The sequence below is a fragment of the Gavia stellata genome, chromosome 6, assembly GCF_030936135.1.
Source record: "Gavia stellata isolate bGavSte3 chromosome 6, bGavSte3.hap2, whole genome shotgun sequence".
NCBI classification, from domain to species: domain Eukaryota; kingdom Metazoa; phylum Chordata; class Aves; order Gaviiformes; family Gaviidae; genus Gavia; species Gavia stellata.
Genome location: NC_082599.1, coordinates 18,210,231 through 18,231,085, shown reverse-complemented (window position 1 = coordinate 18,231,085; position 20,855 = coordinate 18,210,231). Strand labels below are relative to the sequence as shown.

Below are 20,855 nucleotides of genomic sequence, written 5' to 3'. Positions count from 1 at the left end.
AGAGAAAAATGAAATATGTGTAGGTGTTAATAACGTAATTCCATGTAGTTTCCCTACTTATTTATATCTCTTAGCACTAATTACGGGATGTATTTAAAGAATTTCTTCAGCTGGATGGATGTCTTAAAATAATTAATATCTTCTAATTTTAAAAGTATCAAACTTGTTTTCAAGGCTCAATTTACAATTGTAAATTGTAACACCTCATTGTTACACATTTGCTGGGTGACTTTAGGACTTCAGATTCTACACTATACACACTGACTTCAGTAGGACACTGAACAGAAGTTTACTTGAAGAGCTGGACAGATCTCTTCTTAAAAATTTACACTTATTCAGTACATTTGACTGCGCATTGGCTGACAGTCTTTGGTATGGGTGACATCAACCATCTGACTAGTTTGATTTAGTTTATCTGAAAACACACTCCACCAAACTTCCATTATTTTTGCTTTTTGGGAGGCAAGCAAGAACTATTCCTTCAGGTAAATTAGTGTCCTCCAAAGATATTTAATTTTTTACTGCCAGTAAGAAAAATGAGCAGTAAGGAATCATAATGTTTCTTTTCCTGGTTATGTATTTGGTTCACAGTCACCTCCTGGCTATGAAGAGATTCCAGTCTACCAAACTGAACAGCTTATGGCATGAATCAACAATGCAGCCTTTTAAGGTTAGAGGTGATTTCACTGATATTCTGAATCATTTCCAAAAAACCTTTCCAAGATTTTTGCATATTGTGGTACTTAGCAGGTATGAAGAATTATTCCAGGTCCTTCATGGCAATGTGCAATCACAGGTGGTTATATCTTAACGCTCTTTAACCTTGCAATTCCTGATTGGATTTGGTTGCTTTTTAAAGATTCATTACAGAACCAGTTTTGTTTGCAGTCAGACTGCTTTCCACCAAAAAAATAAGATCTTGTGAACTACAGAGGAGGATTAGTCAAACCTCATGGAATTTTGAAATACTTCAAGGCATGTAGGAGAGCACTGCATCTCTTAGTCACATACATTTGTAGACCTGACCTAAAATTCAAGTGAATTTTCTGTTCATGGAATGAATATTTCATTTCTGAATGATACAGAGTGTAATTCAGACACTTTATCTTACACATCTTCCTAAGTATCTAAACAACAGTGATTAAATCTGTTCCTCTGACAGTATTTCTTTTGAGATACCCATCTGACTAAGTACAGTGAAGAAGGTTTCTGCCACATTAGATAGGGTGATTGTTTCTGGATTCTGAATGGGAAAGCTCATTATCACAACTGTGGCCGTTTTCCCTGATTGAATATGCCATGGGTATGGCTCAATAAAGTCCATTGAGAAGCTGGAGAACACTGCTTAATTATCAAAAGACAGTGAAGAAGTGGTTTGCAAAGATCAATCATTATTTTCCTTATTTCCTATTATTTTCATTATTTTCCATCTGATAGAAATCAGATGATCTGAATCACAGAATCATGAGGTTTGGGAGGTATCTCAGGAGGTCATCTAGTCCAACCTCCTAGTCAAAGCAGGTTCAACACTGAATTCAGACCAGGTTGCTGTTGGCTTTGTCAAGTCAGGTCTAAATTCCCTTGGATGGAGATTCCACAGCCTCTCTGGGGAACTGGTCCAGTGCTTCATTACCCTCACGGCAGAATTTTTTTCCTTATATCCAGATGGCACCCATCAGAATCAATTTATGACCATTGTCTCTTGTCCTCCTACCATGCACTTCAGTAAAGAGTCTGCCTTTGCTGCCTCGATAAATTTCTCTTAGATACTGGCAGGCTGCTATTAGGCACCGTTGCCCAAAGGCCTTCTTTCTCAAAGCTAGACAAGCTCAGTTCCCTCAGAAGTCGTGTGTTCTCCACTGGTTCTCCACTGGACTTGGAGCACAATCTGAACATAGTACTCCTGATGTGATTTAATAAGTACTAAGTCACCACCCCCGACCTACTGGCTATGCTCCCGCTAACACAGCCCAGGACCCTGTTAGACTTCATCACTCCCAGGGCACCCTATTGGTTCATGTTCAGCTTGCTGAACCTACTCCCCAGGTCCTTTTCAGCAGAACTGCTACACTGGCTGTTAGTCTCAACATGGACCAAATGTAGCTGCTTCCTGTCATATTACTAATGCACATCTGCTTATGTGATACAAATACATGTGTGTGCTGGCACACGTGATGAGAATTGGTCATATATCCTCTCATATGTTCAGGGCCATCCATCAGTTATGAGATGAGAGGCACTTCCACTTCTGTTCTGTGATGGGCCCAAATATAAACCCACTTTCAAACACTCATCCACTGCATTAAAAAATACAAGTTTCTTGTACATGAGAAGTGCACCCTGGACAAAAAGTTTAAATGCAACAAACTTAACCCAAGTTCCTTTATTTTGTAGTTTCACTCTTCCTTTTATCAGTTCTCTTTTCCCTCCTTTAACATATTAAAGTCATTCCAGAATATTGTGAATAATAAAAAAGTTAAACACCTGTGGTATTTTTCTGTACATTGCTATTTATCTGCAAGTGCAAATAAATGTTTTTAATTAGTCTAAATATTTTAACTAGGACTGAAAAAGAAAGATGAATCTAGACTGAGATGGAATTATTGGGGGTGTTGATCAACAGCCAGCTGAAGATGAGCCAGCAGTGTGCCCAGGTAGCCAAGAAGGCCAACGGCATCCTGGCCTGTATCAGAAATAGTGTGGCCAGCAGGCGTAGGGAGGTGATCGTGCCCCTGTACTCGGCTCTGGTGAGGCCACACCTCGAATCTTGTGTTCAGTTTTGGGCCCCTCACTACAAGAAGGACATTGAGGTGCTGGAGCGTGTCCAGAGAAGGGCGACGAACTGGTGAGGGGTCTGGAGCACAAGTCTTATGAGGAGCGGCTGAGGGAGCTGGGGTTGTTCAGTCTGGAGAAGAGGAGGCTGAGGGGAGACCTTATCGTTCTCTACAACTACCTGAAAGGAGGTTGTAGAGAGGTGGGTGTTGGTCTCTTCTCCCAGGTGACAAGTGATAGGACAAGAGGAAATGGCCTCGAGTTGCGTCAGGGGAGGTTTAGATTGGATATTAGGAAAAACTTCTTCACTGAAAGGGTTGTCAGACATTGGAACGGGTTGCCCAGGGAGGTGGTTGAGTGACCATCCCTGGAGGTATTTAAAAGATGTGTGGATGAGGCGCTTAGGAACATGGTTTAGTGGTGGACTTGGCAGTGTTAGGTTAACAGTTGGACTCAATGATCTTAAAGGTCTTTTCCAGCCTAAATGATTCTATGATTCTATTCAAAAATTATTTCATCAGAATCGACTTTATACAGTACGTTCAGTGTGCTACAACTTATAAAACCTAAAACCCGCATAATAAAATGAATGAAAACAACAGATGGCAGGAGGGCAGAAAATGGGTTGTGTCAGTTGAATAGAAAGATAAGCAACATTAAAAAGTCATCAGACACTAGTTTCAAATTGAGCTGTAGTACAGTATATATTCCCCTCTGCTGTGTAGCCAGTATAATGCAACTGTGATGGGAAGATGTTACTTTCTAGCACTGAAAGGGGAGCTTAGATCTGACTCAAGTACTAGCATTTAAACTGAGTCTTTAAACATTTTTGACCAGTGGATCTTTTTAACCTGACTACAGATATAGGCAACTACAGATATACGTATGATAATGCAGGACCATTAGACTGTGCTAGAATTGAAACTGCTCACAATAGAGTGTACAATCATTAGTGCAGGCATAAATTCAACCTTAATAGTAACACTACATCATAAGCCAACTCTTAATTTCAATACATTTACCTGAACATGAAGTAAAATGAAGAGTCTGCAAACAGTGAATCTTTCAGGAAGTTTATGAAAATTGAGAGCTCCTACAATCTCCATCTCTTAGGCCATAATCCTTATCTCTCCTGTGCCAAAGGAGTAACTCTACTGGCTTCACCTAGTGAGATTAAACTTTGCTAGAAAAATCTTTTTGAGAGAAAAGTTCTTTCTAGAGTAAGGCCTTTGCAGAATGTGCTAATACTTAACTCCTAAAATAAGAATTTTTTAAGTAAATGCAGAATTCACTGAAACAGCTCCAGGTAAACTAAGCCTATGTATGCCGTCTTAATTTGTCCCCAAATCCAGTTACACTCAGTTCCTAGGTGACTTTCTGCCATATTAAGCAACTATCCATTAAGATAACCCAACATTTTTTTTGCAAAAGTCACTTGAGAATGACAAAATACTGATGTGATGTCACTACAAGCCTAGGTCAGAGTTAAGTCAAGTACTCTAGAGGTCAATGTCCACATCATACTTCCATTCCTAATAACCACCTAGCTGTAATATATTTAGCAGTGAAATACTGTTCCCTAATTCACTACTTAACCGAATTTTTTTAGGATAAAGTTCAGAAAATTTGAGGTATACAGCAGTATTCAAGAACTATTTCAAATGAAAGATCTCTTCTTTTGACCATGCCAAACCCCTTCAATAATTTGAACTCCAAATAAGAAAAACCTTCCACCTCACCTTCACCACTCCATTTTCATGCATGGTGATACAGTTGTTGGGATCTTCTGAAAGTTGATATAAAGCCTGAGCTGTAGCTCTATGAACTGATGGATCATTTGACTTCAAGTAACGTACTAAAGGAGCTACAGCCTTGGTCTCTCCAAAGGTAACTCTATTGCTCCCCCACACGCAACAGTGGGAAATGGCCTCTGCTAAGTAACGTCTTAATTTGTCATTGTTCTGAAGAAGGTAAAAACATAATAAATTAAAGACAACATAATGCAATAAAAATTTCACAGGAAAGCAGAATTGTATTCTCAAACATCTTTAAGGCATCCCAATTTAACTGCAGTACAATTAAAAACTGGAGAGAGCTGTTAAGGCATGGAGCTAGTAGTCCCTTATTATTCTCTTTGTAGGAAGTGCTATGAATTTTTGTATTATTTTAAAGGTGCTTTTAGACTGACTGAAAATTAGATAAGATTAGCATTAAAATGTAACATATAGCCCCATCATTGAGATTCTCTGCATGGTTCAGATTTATTGCTCCCTTGACCCTTTGTGCTTTTTTCATATGGCAGCTGCATCTCTCAAAAGCAATATTCAGCAACAGTGACTATTAAATTGAAGTTCATCTTCCAAAGCAATTTTAGTATCAGCCACAGAGTGTTTTCATGTCCAATATACATCCCATAGAGGAAGGTTTCTACAGCTCTTCCTTGTAGCTGCTGCAAAATCTACCATTCTCGTCATAACCTTTCAGTTGGGTATAATGCAGTGTGACATAAGAAACTCAAATACTTAGTATAATGTGTTCAGAAGTTACTTACTGTGTTTGCTAGTTTGGACAACAGAGGGACGACTCCATGATCTGTTATAACAGCTAAATTTTCTTCATCTTTAGCTATATTTGTAATGGCTGCACATACACTTGCTAAAACTTCTTTATTCTTTGATTTTAGCAAATTGACTATCAGTTCCAAGCCACCAACAAATGATCGAACCATTTCCCCAGCATCCTAAATGAGAATCAAAAGAAACATTATTTTTAAATATTCAATCTTTATTTATATGCAAATGTTAAAAAAAGAGATTGGCATAACATAATTATTCAAAACTGCAGCTATTGCTGTGTTGTCTTCACCAAGAAATATGGCTAATTTGAAACTCAGAGCTCTCTTGACTGACATATGAGAGTTAGACTGTTTTACATATCACCATCTAGGCAGAAATTCAATGCCTAAACAAAGGTATCATCTAGTGTGATTTTAGATACCACAGGGTATTCTTTACAGCCTCAAGCTGTCACTCCAGAAGGGTGCAAGTCTCCCTTATCTGCTGTATCATATTTGCTAGGTGGGTGCCTCGCATACCGTAGGACATGTAAAACCAAAATAGACACTCCTGTTTAGGCTCTCATAGTGTATTCTATTTCCTACATCAAGTCCGACAGCTAAGACAAAGGAGTGGTAATATTATTTTCTTGTATCAATGCAAATGAGTATTCAGGAATACTTAAGAGGGGAGGTTACAGAAGTCATGACAGCAACTGTGCGAGAACCATGGTGCACCTCAGAGTACGACCAATCAATGTAAAACGCGACTAAAGGACACAAACATGACTCTGGAAAAATGTCTAAGTATGCTTTTAGAAAAGAAATAGAAAACGGAACAGTGTGCCTTGATCTTGAATACAGTATGCAGATCTGGTCCATTTTTTCCATCTTGAAAAAGTTATAGTAAAATTAAAAAAGGTTTAGAGAAAGATGACAAGAATAATCAAAGGTAGGGAACTGCTCTGTAGAAGGAATGACTAACCAACTAGGGCACTCAAGGCTATAAAAGAGAAAAACGAGGAGCAGTATGATAGAGGTGTATAGAATCTTGAGTAGAATGGAAAGGGCACACAGGGATCTCTCTTCTAGAAGACGACCTGGGAGCATCAGATGAAATTAGCAGGTGACATATGCAGAATAAAACAAAGTTATTTTTAAACAAAGCATAGTTAAGGTGTTGAAGTCCTTGGAGCAGGATTGCAGTGGCTGTTAAAAGTTCACACGTTAGAAATTAACTAGACAAAGTCACAGGAAAAAAAAAATTAAGGGATATTCAATATAAAAGTATTCACTCTGATTTAGAAAGTACCTGAGCCACAGATTTCTTGAAGGTGGGAGAGCATTCTGGGGAGGGGAGCCACAGCTACAAGTTTGCCCTGTTCTTCTACCTGTCCTTAGGCATCCCTTGTGGGCTAGTATGAGAAACAGAATACTGACACAGCATTAGCTGTTCTCACACTCTTATGTTTATCAGTCAACTCAAATTATCACGCACATGTTTACACGTCAATGTGTAAACCAGAGAAAATCAGCAGTTTTGGCACTGTGAGACTGAACTGATGGGTATGGAATTCATATGGTTGTCTCAAGCAAAAAGGAACTGACAGTATCTGATAAAGTGACATGCAGCATACAGTATTTCATGTACCCTTAAACACACACAGAGTATGAATCTAAGTTTTGTTTAAGCACAAATTCTTAACTGGTTAAGTTACATAGTCACTGACCAATGCTGTACACCAAGATTCTGTGCACTCTGTTAAACTGAGATACTTGAAAAGAAACGTATCTCTTTCTTTGGTAAGATGTTCCACCATCTAAGATTACATTATGTCTTTTCAGTTTCCTCGTGGACAGAAACAATGCCAAAATAAAAAAAAAAATCTACTTCTTTGAAGGATTTTTTACATCTTTATTCAATCTGTGGGTAACTAAGCAACATTTTGCCAACAACCATCTAGAAGGGGTTCTCAGCATGCCTGAAAGACAACATGCAGCAGCATTTGCAGAAACTTCATTGTAAACATAATAATTAGCAAAGAGGTGGATGGAACTTCAAGTGTCCAACCTGAGGATATCAAGTATTGCAATGTAATCTGGAAAAATCACCATTTCTACTTGAATGGGCTCATCAGTTACTTTAGTTGAGTGGACCTCTATACTAAGCTTAGATATTTGTGTATATCAGGACTTCTTTATACAACCTATAATCCAGGCCAACATTTTTTGTTAGATTTTCAACCTTTCAGATGTGGAACTGGAAAGATGACTAGTTCTCTTAAAGGTCTTTGTCCAACAAATATAGAAACTAGTGAACGGCTTAATTATGGCTAACTTAAGGATTTCTGTAGAAACATTAGACTTCAGAAAAGCAAATGAACTATTGATTACGAAATAGATGCAGGTCAGAAACCACTGTGGGCAAGAACTTCAGGTGTTTTTTGATGGTCATCTGATTTTTATGGAACTATTTACTAAAACTATGCCATTAGTGCCCCAATTCTACTCTTCACAAAGGGTACTGAAAATAGGAACTGAAAATAGGTCAGAGGAGATTCTTGGTGACATCATGGTGGCACATCTGTAGGTGGCATTGGATGGCCTGGTGTCAAACTGCTATGCAGTGCTACTGGCTTGGGGAAGAGTGGCTGGAAAGCTGCCTGCAGAAAAGGATCTGGGGGTGTTGATTGACAGCTGGCTGAATATGAGCCAGCAGTGTGCCCAGGTGGCCAAGAAGGCCAATGGCATCCTGGCCTGTATCAGAAATAGTGTGGCCAGCAGGAGCAGGGAGGTGATCGTGCCCCTGTACTCGGCGCTGGTGAGGCCGCACCTCGAATACTGTGTTCCGTTTTGGGCCCCTCACTACAAGAAGGACATCGAGGTGCTGGAGCGTGTCCAGAGAAGGGCAACGAAGCTGGTGAGGGGTCTGGAGCACAAGTCTTATGAGGAGCAGCTGAGGGAGCTGGGGTTGTTTAGCCTGGAGAAGAGGAGGCTGAGGGGAGACCTTATCGCTCTTTACAATTACCTGAAAGGGGGTTTTGGTGAGGTGGGTGTTGGTCTCTTCTCCCATCTAGCTAGCGATAGAAAGAGAGGAAATGGCCTCAAGTTGCACCAGGGGAGGTTTAGACTGGATATTAGGAAAAATTTCTTGACTGAGAGAGTGGTGAAGCATTGGAACAGGCTGCCCAGGGAGGTAGTGGAGTCACCATCACTGGAGGAGTTCAAAAAACATGTAGATGTGGCATTTTCGGGTCATGGTTTAGTGGGCACGGTGGTGTTGGGTTGATGGTTGGACTTGATGATCTTAAAGGTCTTTTCCAACCTTAATGAATGTATGATTCTGTGATACACTGGAAAGAGAGTAAAAGTGACAGGCCAAATGGTCAGCAGTAACTTTGTAGAAGAAATTTTAGCCTATGCACCTCAGTGATGGTAAATGTGCAGAGATGGAAAGAAAGGTCTGCAAGTTTTTTGCTTTCTTCAACAGGTCAATAGGAGAATTTTGAATAAAAACTACCAGACACTCACCTGAAACCCTTTTGGACTGAAAGGTCTTAGGACTTCATGAAAGTGCAAATATGGATAGTATAAACTTTCCTAGGGCTAGGGAGTGACCCTGAGACCAAGTATGGTTTTGATTATATTTATTTCTTTTTGGGGGCTGATTTATGAACAGAGTAGGGTCCAATTGTATTGTGTTAGCTTTGCTGAGCAAATCCATCAAATCGCTCATGGACTTGGTAAATAAAAATTCCAGAAGATGCTGCAGTTCATCTTTTTTAGTTCTGGGTCCAAATGCCAAACAGAACTCTTAACTGTGATGTTTCCTTCTCACAGAAAGCAAAAGCAGTGGGTAGGCCCATCAGGAATGAAACATTTTCCACCACAGGCAGTGCAATTCTTGAGACTGGAAGGGAGAGGTTAAAGCCATATAGTGTGAGAGTCAAAACCAGAAGCCACAGCATGTGGAAAAAGGGTAGTATCCAAGAGCAAACTTCACGTTGAAGTCCGAAAAAAACCAGAATGAACAAATAACAGAGGTCCTTACAGAAATTAAAAGAGGATCTAAATGTTTATGCGGAAAAAGGACAATAAAGGTTTGTGACTCAGAAAAACAGCTGAGAGAAACAGAGAAGGAAGGGCAGTGCTCTGCCACTTCTATTACCATGTGAGCTGCATGTAAAGGGAGGTGGATTACAGCATGTTTCCCATGGATATGCTAGCATACAAGTTTCTCAATCATTGCTCGTGTACACATATCACAATGTAATTGTATCTACAGACAATCACCTGAATAAAAACAGTACTTCTTGATATCAGTTTTCATGTCTGTCTTGAAATTTTAAAATTTGACCAAAGGTGGTAGATAGTGGGTTACAAAGATTTCTACACAGAAATTTCTTACCTATACGTATTAGAGGGCTAGAGAGCTAAATGAGCAGACAAAGAAGAAGGAACGAAAATGAGATATTTTTACATTTACTTCAATTCCTTGAAACTTACTACAGAAGTGTGCATTACATTGTGTCTAAATATTGGCTCAACAAATGAGAAAGACTTCTGTTCAACAGGTAAACTCTACAGTAGAGATGTGAAAGGGGCCCTGCTATACATGAAAATGATTCTGCTTTTCTGCATGGTTCAGATATCTGTGTATTATTATTCATGCTCTTGAAAGATGTTTCATGAAGAGATAAGATGATCTGTATCCCATCTTAATGAACTAATATGTACATTTTATATTTTCATACCTGTATATATTTTCTTTCCAGGTGATTATAACCCTACTTGTTAAATTTCTCTTCTGACAAGCTTATACTTTCCACATTTTGTAAAGGAGTATGGTCCAATTAAATTGATGGAATAATATATAAACAATCCAGCAGTAAGTAAAAGACAAGAGTTTCAATAATCGTCTGTGAAACCAGCTAAACACAAGGACAGAACCTTCTACCCGTGATGAAAAGCAGAGGGAAACTGCAGAAACCACACGTCAGGAAAGTTTCCCAAATGTGATTGTGGGTGTAGTCTGGTGGTCTGTGCAAGACAAAGAGAAAAGTAAAGAAGCAAGAAATTTGAAGAACAATGAGCAGAAAGAAGGACAGAAATGAAAACTTTAAAATCTGTTACGTTACTTACAAGATCTTCCCCACCACCCCCACCCCCACCCCCCCACCCCCAAGAAATTTAAACAACAAATGCAATCTTTTTGGTATCATTTAGCAAAACCACATACTAACTTTGTACAGTAAATTTCTACTTTTTTTTTTTTTTTTTTTTTACTGAAAGATGTGTATTTATTATATACAATTGCCATACTTTAAAGCTATTTAAAGACAAAACTATATGAAGTTGTGCCTGTGATAGCAGAGGTCTGGATTTAATTCATTTGAATCTATGTTCTTTGCGCATACCTGTATTAATGATCAGATAGCTGTTCATACTATAAAGTCTAAAGTAAGTTCTGTGATTTTAGTTTCCAAATACTCTTGGGCATTTTCAGCTATACTTACTTTTGCAACAGAAGAGAAGAAAAATCACATATAACATGTCTTTGGAAATCTTTTTTTCACCTTTTATTTCACATCATAGAAAAAAATGCAATCTTTAAATTACACCTTCTAAATTAATTAACACCCACTTTTTTGTGAGACTTAACCCAAAGGTTTTGTCACTTCCAGCTATTAGTGTGCGATAAGCTTTTATATTTACCCGTAGTCCTTAAACTTCACTGTAGAAATGTAAATGTCATTGTTTCAAAGTCTGGGTAGTTTATATTGTGTAATAACATGATTTTGTTATTGAACTTGAAGTGGAAAGTGTTCTAATTCCAGCCCAAGACTACATTTATACTTCAGTATTTACATACTGCAAACTCTGATGTATTAATATAGCCATTAAACTACATTCACGTTCTTTAATGTTACATATGAAATTATTCAATAAACTTATTCAATAAACTTCAAGTATTTTGAAAAGCTTAGAGAACATCTTAGGATACAGCTACACAAAAAACAACTTGAAAGAAAAGAAGAATGCATTTAAGTGAATTTAGGTAATTTACTTCCCCCCTCACCTACTGTGACAAAACCTTACTTTTTAGTTGTCCTAACAAGGCTACTCAGTTCAAGTTAGGCAGGTAAAAAAAAATGGTATGGTAAGAATAAAGCCTAAGAAACAGCCTTTATAGATAAAAATGTTGATAAAATCACTCCCACTGATAAGCAATGAAGTATTTTTATTGCCTACATCTCAGTGTATGTGTTAATGATAGGTTGAATGCTTCTGTTTTAACAATAGTATTTCCTGAGCTAAACAAAGTAAGAGGCCAAACACAAAGACATTTAAAGAATCAATAACAATGTTTAAAAAAATTGGGGGGAGGGGAGCAAGAATGTTTTACTGTATTAACAGGAAATATCTTCATTTTAAATCTTCATCATTATTATAACTTTTAATGTAATATTTAACCTGAGGTGACAGATATGAAAAAATATAGATTGTTAAACCACATTTTAAGTGGCTGAAGAAGATGGGAAGAGATAACAGGATTTTTCATGACTTCATATGACCACATCTTCTAATTAGTGGGCAGCAAAGTTTTTATCCTCAGAAAGTATGATAAATTTTCTTTCAAAACTGGATTCAAAGGAAGGAGTGTGCAATCTCAAGCAGTAAAAAACCCCCTATCTGACGCAGATGCTGAGACCAGCAAAGTTTCCTGCTGTGCTAATAAAAGCCTCATCCTGCCACTCTTTAATCACATATTTTCACCTTGTTGAACTGCATGACTATTAAACAAAATTTAGTTAACTTTCCCTTCTCACTTATTTCTACACTGGCTTCTGCCAAGAGAAGAAATACTGTGAGATAGACCAGCTTTACACATATTTTTTTTAATTAGGAGCAGAAAGCATTACGACATTTGCAGAAAGACAAATTTGGAAAAAATCACTTGATCTTTGCAGTATTTATACAAGGAGAACATTTCGTATTTTTGAGTTCTCTTGTCATCATATTATATGTTTTTTTGTGGTTATTTTCATTAAGTAAATAAAGTTCATCAGCCTTAAGTTGAGACATACAGTTCTTATAAAAGAACTACTGAATTCTTTTGTAACTGAATTCCTTTCTTATTTCTTCCAAGTGAATACTGGTTTCTTTATTTGAAAGATTTAAAGCTAAACACCATATTACAAAACCACATTGTGTTTATCTTTAAAAATACTCCACTTGAAAGATAAAAGTTTCTCCACCAAAAACAAGTAGTATTTCACTCTTAGAACATCTTAAAAAGCTTAAGGTGTCAAAGCTAATTTGTCAAATTGAATTGCTTTTGCCCAAAAAAGTGATGGTATGGCTGCGCAAATAAACTTTAGTTATCAAGATTCATCTTTAAACTACCTTTTCTTTAATGAAGGAAGCTGTCCATTTCCATCCCCTATTGCCAACTGAATAACTTATTAAACTAATGCACAACCCAATTTAAAATTCAAAATAAAGAAATGCAACAGATAAATTTCTATATTATAGCTGTTCAGTGAAAAATGGAAACACACAATTTATCTAATGAAGTTTCTATTAATTTTTCTTATTAAACAACTCAATGGTATTATTAATCAAATTACCTTATATTTAAAGGCTAATTTTATTCCTGTCTATACAGCTGTGGAGGCTCCCACTGTAGCAGAACTGATGAAGAAACGCCTTGCAAGATGAGATTACTTCACTACATCTCACAAGTCTTTTTCTGTGTTGCGAAAATACAGTGTGTTGGGAAAACAACAGCAGACAATCAACATGGATTTTCCTGTCCTCTTCATCTCACTGAAGCAGCTAAAGCCAGAGCAGCAAAGCAGAGTAGCTTTAACATGACTCCAATGCTACTCTGTAGCCTGGAAGAGCAGGATTCCTTACTCCTGGCTCTTCACGGATTTGATCATCGCACAGTTAAATACTTGGCAAGTATATTGCTATTGATAGTCTCAAGAAACAAAAGCAAAGTCCATTAGCCAAGCATACAGCCCAAGAAAGCATGCAATGCAGGTTCTCTAAAAGATGGGGCGGGGGAAAGTCTACATAGTCACTCATGCAACTTCTAGTAGTCCTTTTGTCTATTGTTTTGCTTAGTTTTCAGTCTGGCAGACTACACCTACTCTTCCTCCCTTGGGTAAATGGCAAACGCCTAATTTTTTTAACAGAAGTAGTGAAACTACTAATATCAAAGTCCTTTGAGGCCACAGTAAAGAAAACATCATGATTTGCTTTAGATTATTTTGAAAAGCATTTTAATAATGGAAGTATGAGAAACAGATAACATTGAGTAACTGGAAAAACTAAACATTGTTTCTGTTGGTTTTGGATTGAATTGAATTCAAATAAGTGTCTAAGCAAACTTCTTATTAATATGTTTATGAGATAGTCGTCACTAATATGTAGTTTAATATTGTAGAGATGCAAGATAGCAATACTGGAATGTTCTGAGGACAGTCTAGGCAAACAATCAATGCAGTGACAACACAAACTAATAAATTGTTACAACAATTGTTGTTTGTGTCTTTGCAACTCTGGCATAGTTCCATAAATTAGAGTGGTATATGAGAAGGCATTCATATCATATTGTACCACTTACCATTACAGACCACTGAGAATCTGAACAAGCATGAAGTATAAAATATGTTATAGTTCAATCAAAAGCTTCTGCACTAGATAAAATGATTGCTTGAAATTTTCTGGTTTATATTATGCAGCAAATCAGACACAATGATCTCTGTGCTCTTTTCTTGCCTTAAGATCTATGGAAGTCCCATGTGGTAAGTGAGAGGGTAAAGACAGGAAAAAAGTGAGATGGACAAGAAAAAAAACAAAAAAGAGATGAAAAAGAAAAAATGTGAGTAGGATGGGGTTTAAACTTTTTATAGATTTTTAAAATCCAATTAGCAAGTCTAATTTAAAAGTACAGAAGCTACATGACAAGCTGTTGACTGGCATGTGTAGCTATTATAAACTAAGTTACAAGAAAAGCTGGTCAAATATTTTCCAGTGGAACAGTATTCCATCAGAAAATGCTAATGGAATGGAACCAAAGCCTTCCATAAGAACACAACGACTTCTTGAAAAGTTTTGACAGAAACCAGGCAGAAAGGCAGGCTAAATTACCAACGTGCCTCTTCATCTTTTCTCTTGTCAGCCAGATGGCTGGTGAGTAGCCTGCCAGGCTGCTTGGCCTCTGGTTTTCACAGAATCCCTGACTTCTTGCCTGATGGGCTGCCAAACAGCTGGAAAGCCAGGTCTCCAGGAGCTCCTAAGCTTTTTGGCTTCTTACGGTCTCCAAGCTCTCAGGCAGCTGCTGTGCATGGAACTTAGGACCTGAGGCTCCCCAGTGAGGGGGATATGGGTTATGCTCTTAGTTTCCCTTTGCTTCCCAGCTTTCACATTATGTGTTTTACAGGAACTGGACTTCCTATATTTGTAGACATTAAGGACTTCGGGGCAATTTATGGCAGTCCATTCAGGATCTCTAGGGTAACATATCTATAGGATGCCCAAACTCCTCATGATAGTTGGTTCACTAAACTTCTAGGCAGCCTGTGTCAAGAATCATTGGATAGTCTGGTTCTGCATGCACCCTGGCAAGCATGGCAACCAGCTATGGATTCACCCAGTCAGGTCTAACTTGCTGGGCTTCCTAAATCTCCAAGGTCCCTGGTGCTCTGGAAGGCCTGATGGGCAAACCAAAAATTCCTTTTTGTCTCTCTTACAGTACTCTTTTGAAGTTTAGTTCATAACAAACACTTAAAAGTTGGAAAGTCTACATCCAGATATCAGGGATTAAAAACTGCATAAAAATGAGATCAAATATAGAGAAGTAGGTATGATTTATGTTAAAAATTATCATGTCTAGAGAAAACAAATAGGAAAATGGAAAGAGAGCAGTAAGAGCACTAAGTTTGAACTACCAAGGTTTCTGTATAGAATTGCAAGCAGCATAGCAAGGAAAACAAAGAAACTGGAAAATGCTGTACATACTCAAGCAGGGAATTTTGACATTACAGGCTTAACTAAAGAACAGTAAGTAAACAAAAATGTATTGATACTACTTAAGTAAAATTTTTAAAATAAAAACCAAATGAACAACAGTGTGCATTATGGGGCATGACTGATCTTTATACACTACAGTTTTAAAGTAGTAAAATGTGTAAACAAAGCATCTTAATTCATTTAAAACAGCAAATAATTTTATTTGTTAAATATCAGAAGAATTTCCAAGTTCAACTACCTTTCTTAGTTACTTTTAGTAAAGAAATGTTCTCTGTGGTTTTATACATATGGTTACGTTAAAATTTCCATAACAAGCAAAATCTGTGTAAGAATCCTAAATAGCACGGGTCATCAGCAGCATATTTTCCACCAACAGGTTTACTCCAGACTGCTGGCTCCAGTAGAAGTCACTTCCTCAGTATATAACATGTTTGCAAGAGTGAAGGCTACTTGACCTTCACACATACCCACCTCATGACCCTTTCCTCTTAAACCTAGTTTAGTTTTGATTTTGTTTTTTTTTTCGTGTCAGCATGGACATTCTCTTTCCCTGTATGTAAGAAATACACAGACAACTTTAGATGGCTGATTATCCTTTATCACACCCATGAAATTCCACTGCAGAGCTGAAAGGGATGCAGTAACTTAGGGTGAAAAAAAATCATGCTTTATCAGAAAAGTGTGAGATGTCATTTTACAAGTACATTTTAAGAAAATAGAATAACTTTCCCTCCCTCTTCCCTCAAATCCCCAGTCTCAGACTGTTTACTTAAATTATTTTGACAGACTTTGTACATAGCTGGCTTCCTGAAGTTCTTTAAGAAAGCCTTTATAGTTGTAGCTATAACAAAGGCTAAAACTGAAACTTTGGAAGTTGAAAGCTGATACGCAAGCACAGACAAAGGACAGAGGAAAGGATGAGGCCTGACATTACCATTCCTATTCTAATGTTTGTACCCAAGATTCTACTAAATATGAGGACGGAAAAATAACTTCTACAACTTTTTTTTTTTTCCCCAAGACATACTATTTAAAGGTTACTGTGTGAGGAAATAGGTATTTTCATACAAACTCAAGCTGGCAGTGTTCCTCTTATTGGCACAATGCCTTTGGATTAATTTTATAATAGCCCAAATAACATCTTTGTAGAGTTTCTCTAAATTTTTCTGTTTGGGCTGATGTGCATTGGGAGAACACTATAAATACTGTTTTTCAAAGAAGCATCATAACCAAATATTGCCGTTCCAACATCAACAGAATTGAGTAGACTTTTCTTAGCCATTTTTCATAATCATTTGTGTTTCTTGGACAGTGCACTTACACTTTGTCATTACCAGTGTGCCTGCAGTAGTAACTTTTCCTTTTGGAAGTAAGGAACTAATTAATAACAATCTGCTTCTATTAAGATAATTCCTTTGAATAAATTACATTCTTGTCTCTTCAAGTCTTATATTTTAAAGAAATGCATGAACTAACTTGTCCAAAATCATGAGATATTTGTCTAAGACTCACAAGTAGCACTCACAGGTGCTGTGCAAATTTTCTGAGGAGAATTCTACCACCCAAATTATATCACTGCTAGCCTACCTGTAAGATCTTCACTCTACAAGGAATCCTTAAGGCTAAAAATATTTAGAACTAATGCTGGCATACAGAAGTGATGACTGATACCAAACCAGTATTATGGCTGTCAGAGCTGTAACAGTTTATGTACTACAGTGCACAACTTATATCCTCTATTTAAAACGTCTTAGATCTGTCATGGACCAAATATCACTGACCTATATCATATTGCTGTAACAAAAAATATCACTTAGCTATATCATACTGATACAACTCTATTCTATGGGAAGTACTCTGAACCAGCTACCATAATGTAACTGTCAACATATATAATCTAGGGTTACAGGAACTTGGATTCTGCTCCCTTTGCAATTAACTTCCTGTGTAACAGCAGGCAAACTAGTCAGACCCAAAAGCTCAAAACTGGCTAGCACCTAAACATCTTGAGAATTCATATCTTGGCCTTTTGTGACTCTTATCCCCCTAATGGTAAACCAGAAATGGTAGACTTTCCAATCTTAAACAGATTATGGTGAGAGTAAGTGCATGAGAGATAATCATGTACTCACATGCTATGACAATAATAGCCCTATCAGTATGATAGATTAGCTTCTAAGATTTTATAAATATCATATAAAATAACCTTTAAGTTGTATTTACAGAAAATGTCTGTGCAGAATAATGGATGCTGCACTACATTGTTATAAAAATTTGTTTATGATACTATTAAGAAGTTCTATTGCATCTATGCAATAGAAGAGAACCACTACAACTTCCACAAAAGAACACAAAAAGAAAGCAAATCCAGATTCCAAACTCACAGCTATTTGAAACATGGTTTGCAGTCCCAAGCACAGGCTTGAAAAAAGCCAGAATGCCCATAATCTTTTAAAGTCACCTACTTATTACTGCTTTTGAATCAAGCACTGCATAAACCAAACTATGCTTCTTGGAAGATCACGTAAATTGTTGGATATTATTAACTTTGAACAAAGAAAATCAAAATTTTGTTTAGAGAGAAATAGTTACTGCACTTCCACAGTGTGGCTATAATCGCTGCTTTATACATATTTCTTTCCATGTCAGAGGAAAGGGTATTATTGGTAGGTTTGTTTCAGCATGCCACTCTGCCTCAGTCTCACACAAAGAACTCTTTGTGGAGTCACAGATTAGCATTTGGGCAGGCAGCCAAGAAAGATGAAAGGAGGATGGCTACACTAAGGATGTACATAGCTTACACTCATGAAATACCCACGGGAAAAAAAAAAAAAGAAAAAAAATCCATGCAGTCTATTATTTCAGTAGCTGTCCACTCTCCCCTTAGTTTCTGAAAAAGTGCTTTTAGTGGAAGCTGTAGCAATGCAGAGTTCTACTCTGCCACTACAGGTTGCAGATTCTTACACATAATAAGTATTACCTCAGTTCTGAGATAAAGTAATATTTTAACATTCAGTTATAGCAATATTGTTCAAGAGAGAGGCAGGTATAGTCATATCTTGACAGATGAGAAATGTATACACCCCACCGTTAGGTAACAAAAAACTTCATTATACTAGAGTCTATATGTTTAAAAACAAGATGGAAAGACAATTCAGAATAACCAGCATGCTTGAAAAATTGCAAGCAAGCTGCCATTGTAGAAATCATTGTGAAGGAACAGAAAATGCTTAAGTTATAAAAATCAAGACCAAATGTTCTCACAGTACTTTCGTCCATATACCTGTATCTACATCCATCCAGCTATAAAATTAATAGCAGCCATACAGTGCTCAATTTCAAACAGGAAACACTGCCTGCAAAGGATGCTAAGGATATCTAGCACTTTGAAGGAATTTCCATTTTTTACATAGTCAGGATCTCAAATGATATGTAGAAGGATATATATTTGTGGTACAGTAAAGAGAAGATGCAAAAGCTGCATTAAATATGGAGGTAAATTAGAAACGGAAGATATTACTGTGCAAGGATTAAGGATAAAAGTCTACTTATTATTCCAGGAAATTTCTAATGTGAAACAAAACCTTCCCCATTTATTTTACCACAGGTCAGTAGTAAGAATTCACTGAAGGTGACTTACAGCTTATACTCACCATTTTATCTCTATTTGGAAACTGACATGAAATAAATGAATAGCTCAGTCTTCTGCGCACAACTGACCTGCACAACAACCACTATTCACAACTGGCACTTTTTGTTGGCAGTCTGAGCAGAAAATCTAAGGATTACATTGGCACTGAGTCTGAAATATGCTCTGAAACCAAATGATGGTCTCTTGAGAACATAGCTGAAGTACCTCATAGTGGTACAACCACCTGTGCTATTCATAGCCTGTGAGTAAAAGCTTTCTGTTTTCAGCATTGTCAGATGTTCAGCATGCTTTATTTGGGAACAGTAAGTTTAGGTCCTGATAAGTTATTAAAATATATTTTCCAAATACAGTAAGCACTGTCAAGGCAAACCAGACTGCTATAATGACTGCTAGATGGAGGACTATTCACTTTTGAAAACTGCATCCATCAATTTTTTTAAACAGTTAACAGAATTAAATAAAGAAGAGTGTAAGTAGCAAACAGCAAAGTACTGCTGGAAATCATCCAAATATAAAAATTATATGTGAGTAATATATATAACAAAACTATTACTTTAAATACTTTCTTACCTTAGCATTTTCAATGCAAGGACAAATAGCCCAAGCTGCACTTGCTTGAACATCTGGATTAGGATTTTTCAGCAATGACCATAACAAACGAACTCCATCTAGACGGTCAATTATCCTATTGCAGAAACAGACCAAAAAAAGAGATAATTAATTATGGAGGAGACAATGTTAAATTTTAAATTATATCAGTTTGTTTGGAACTCTGCTTTAATAAATACTGGTATGAATTTCTTCAACATACTGTTTTGCTTTATGTAAGAGCTTCTGTTTTATTGTCAGCTAATCGCCATCAACATAGTGAACATTGCTTACTATAGCAGATAGGTGTGAACAAATGATGTAAAGAAAGAATATTTTTTCTAACTAAATCTCATTAATGCTGTTTACTTTTTTCTCAGCACTGTCATTCAGAATGCTTATAGAAGATAAAGTAAAGTAAACTACACTATAACCAGAACTCATATAAATGTGAAAACAAGCATGTGACTTTTTAATGATCTGCATGCAAAGTGAAATCTGAATTCAAGCATACTGGCTTCTTTCATATAGTAACAAATACTTTCCAAAACAAATATTTGTGCCCCAAACTATGTACTTAACTTTTTACGCAGTCTATGCTTAATGTATTTACTTTACTCTATGACATATTTTAAAATACTATGTTTCTAATCTAGCATTAGAAATTAAAATGGTCACACTACAGTGCATCCTTTGTTGGGCATGAATAACGTGTAACTTGTTTCCCATGTGTTCCTTACCAACAAGACTAACACTGAACACTATGTTATAATTACTTAAACACACTGTAATCAAAGTATCTTCGTGACTAGCTGAAAAATGAATTATCATCAGAATCATCTCTACACCATCTGTGTTATGTTTACATATCAATCAGGCTTGGGGATCATAACTTCACATTAGGGTCCAGTGAATACCTTAAATGGAAAGGAAGGTCAAACATAAATTAATAGCCTTTAGAAACATGCCTTTTTTCAAAAAGATATGTTAAACCCAAAGCAAATGAGCTGAAGATAAAGAAAAGCAAATATACCTTCATTTTCTAACCTCAAAAGTAAAAATTCAATTGTATACAATTAGACTGCATCTTTAATTGTAAATACAAGAGAAATTTAAATACAGATTGTGCTTATAAACACCACATAAAACATCTCATTTTTGTTCATGATATATAGGTTTGCCAGGAAATTTTTAAACTAATTATAAAATCAGCTTTGTATGTAATCCTACCATCATTTGAAGCAG

General features: G+C 36.8%; 1 protein-coding gene across 2 annotated transcripts in view; it reads right to left on the bottom strand.

The window, feature by feature from the left end:
- Positions 1–20,855, bottom strand: part of ODAD2 (outer dynein arm docking complex subunit 2) — a 91,010-nt gene that overhangs the window by 23,262 nt on the left and 46,893 nt on the right. For both annotated transcript variants that reach the window (XM_059818991.1, XM_059818992.1), the window contains exons 16-18: positions 19,593–19,707; positions 5,324–5,512; positions 4,512–4,733 (exon numbers count right to left, since the gene is read on the bottom strand). In XM_059818991.1, the coding sequence (XP_059674974.1) occupies positions 4,512–4,733; positions 5,324–5,512; positions 19,593–19,707 (526 nt within the window). The remainder of the gene's footprint in view (positions 1–4,511; positions 4,734–5,323; positions 5,513–19,592; positions 19,708–20,855) is intronic.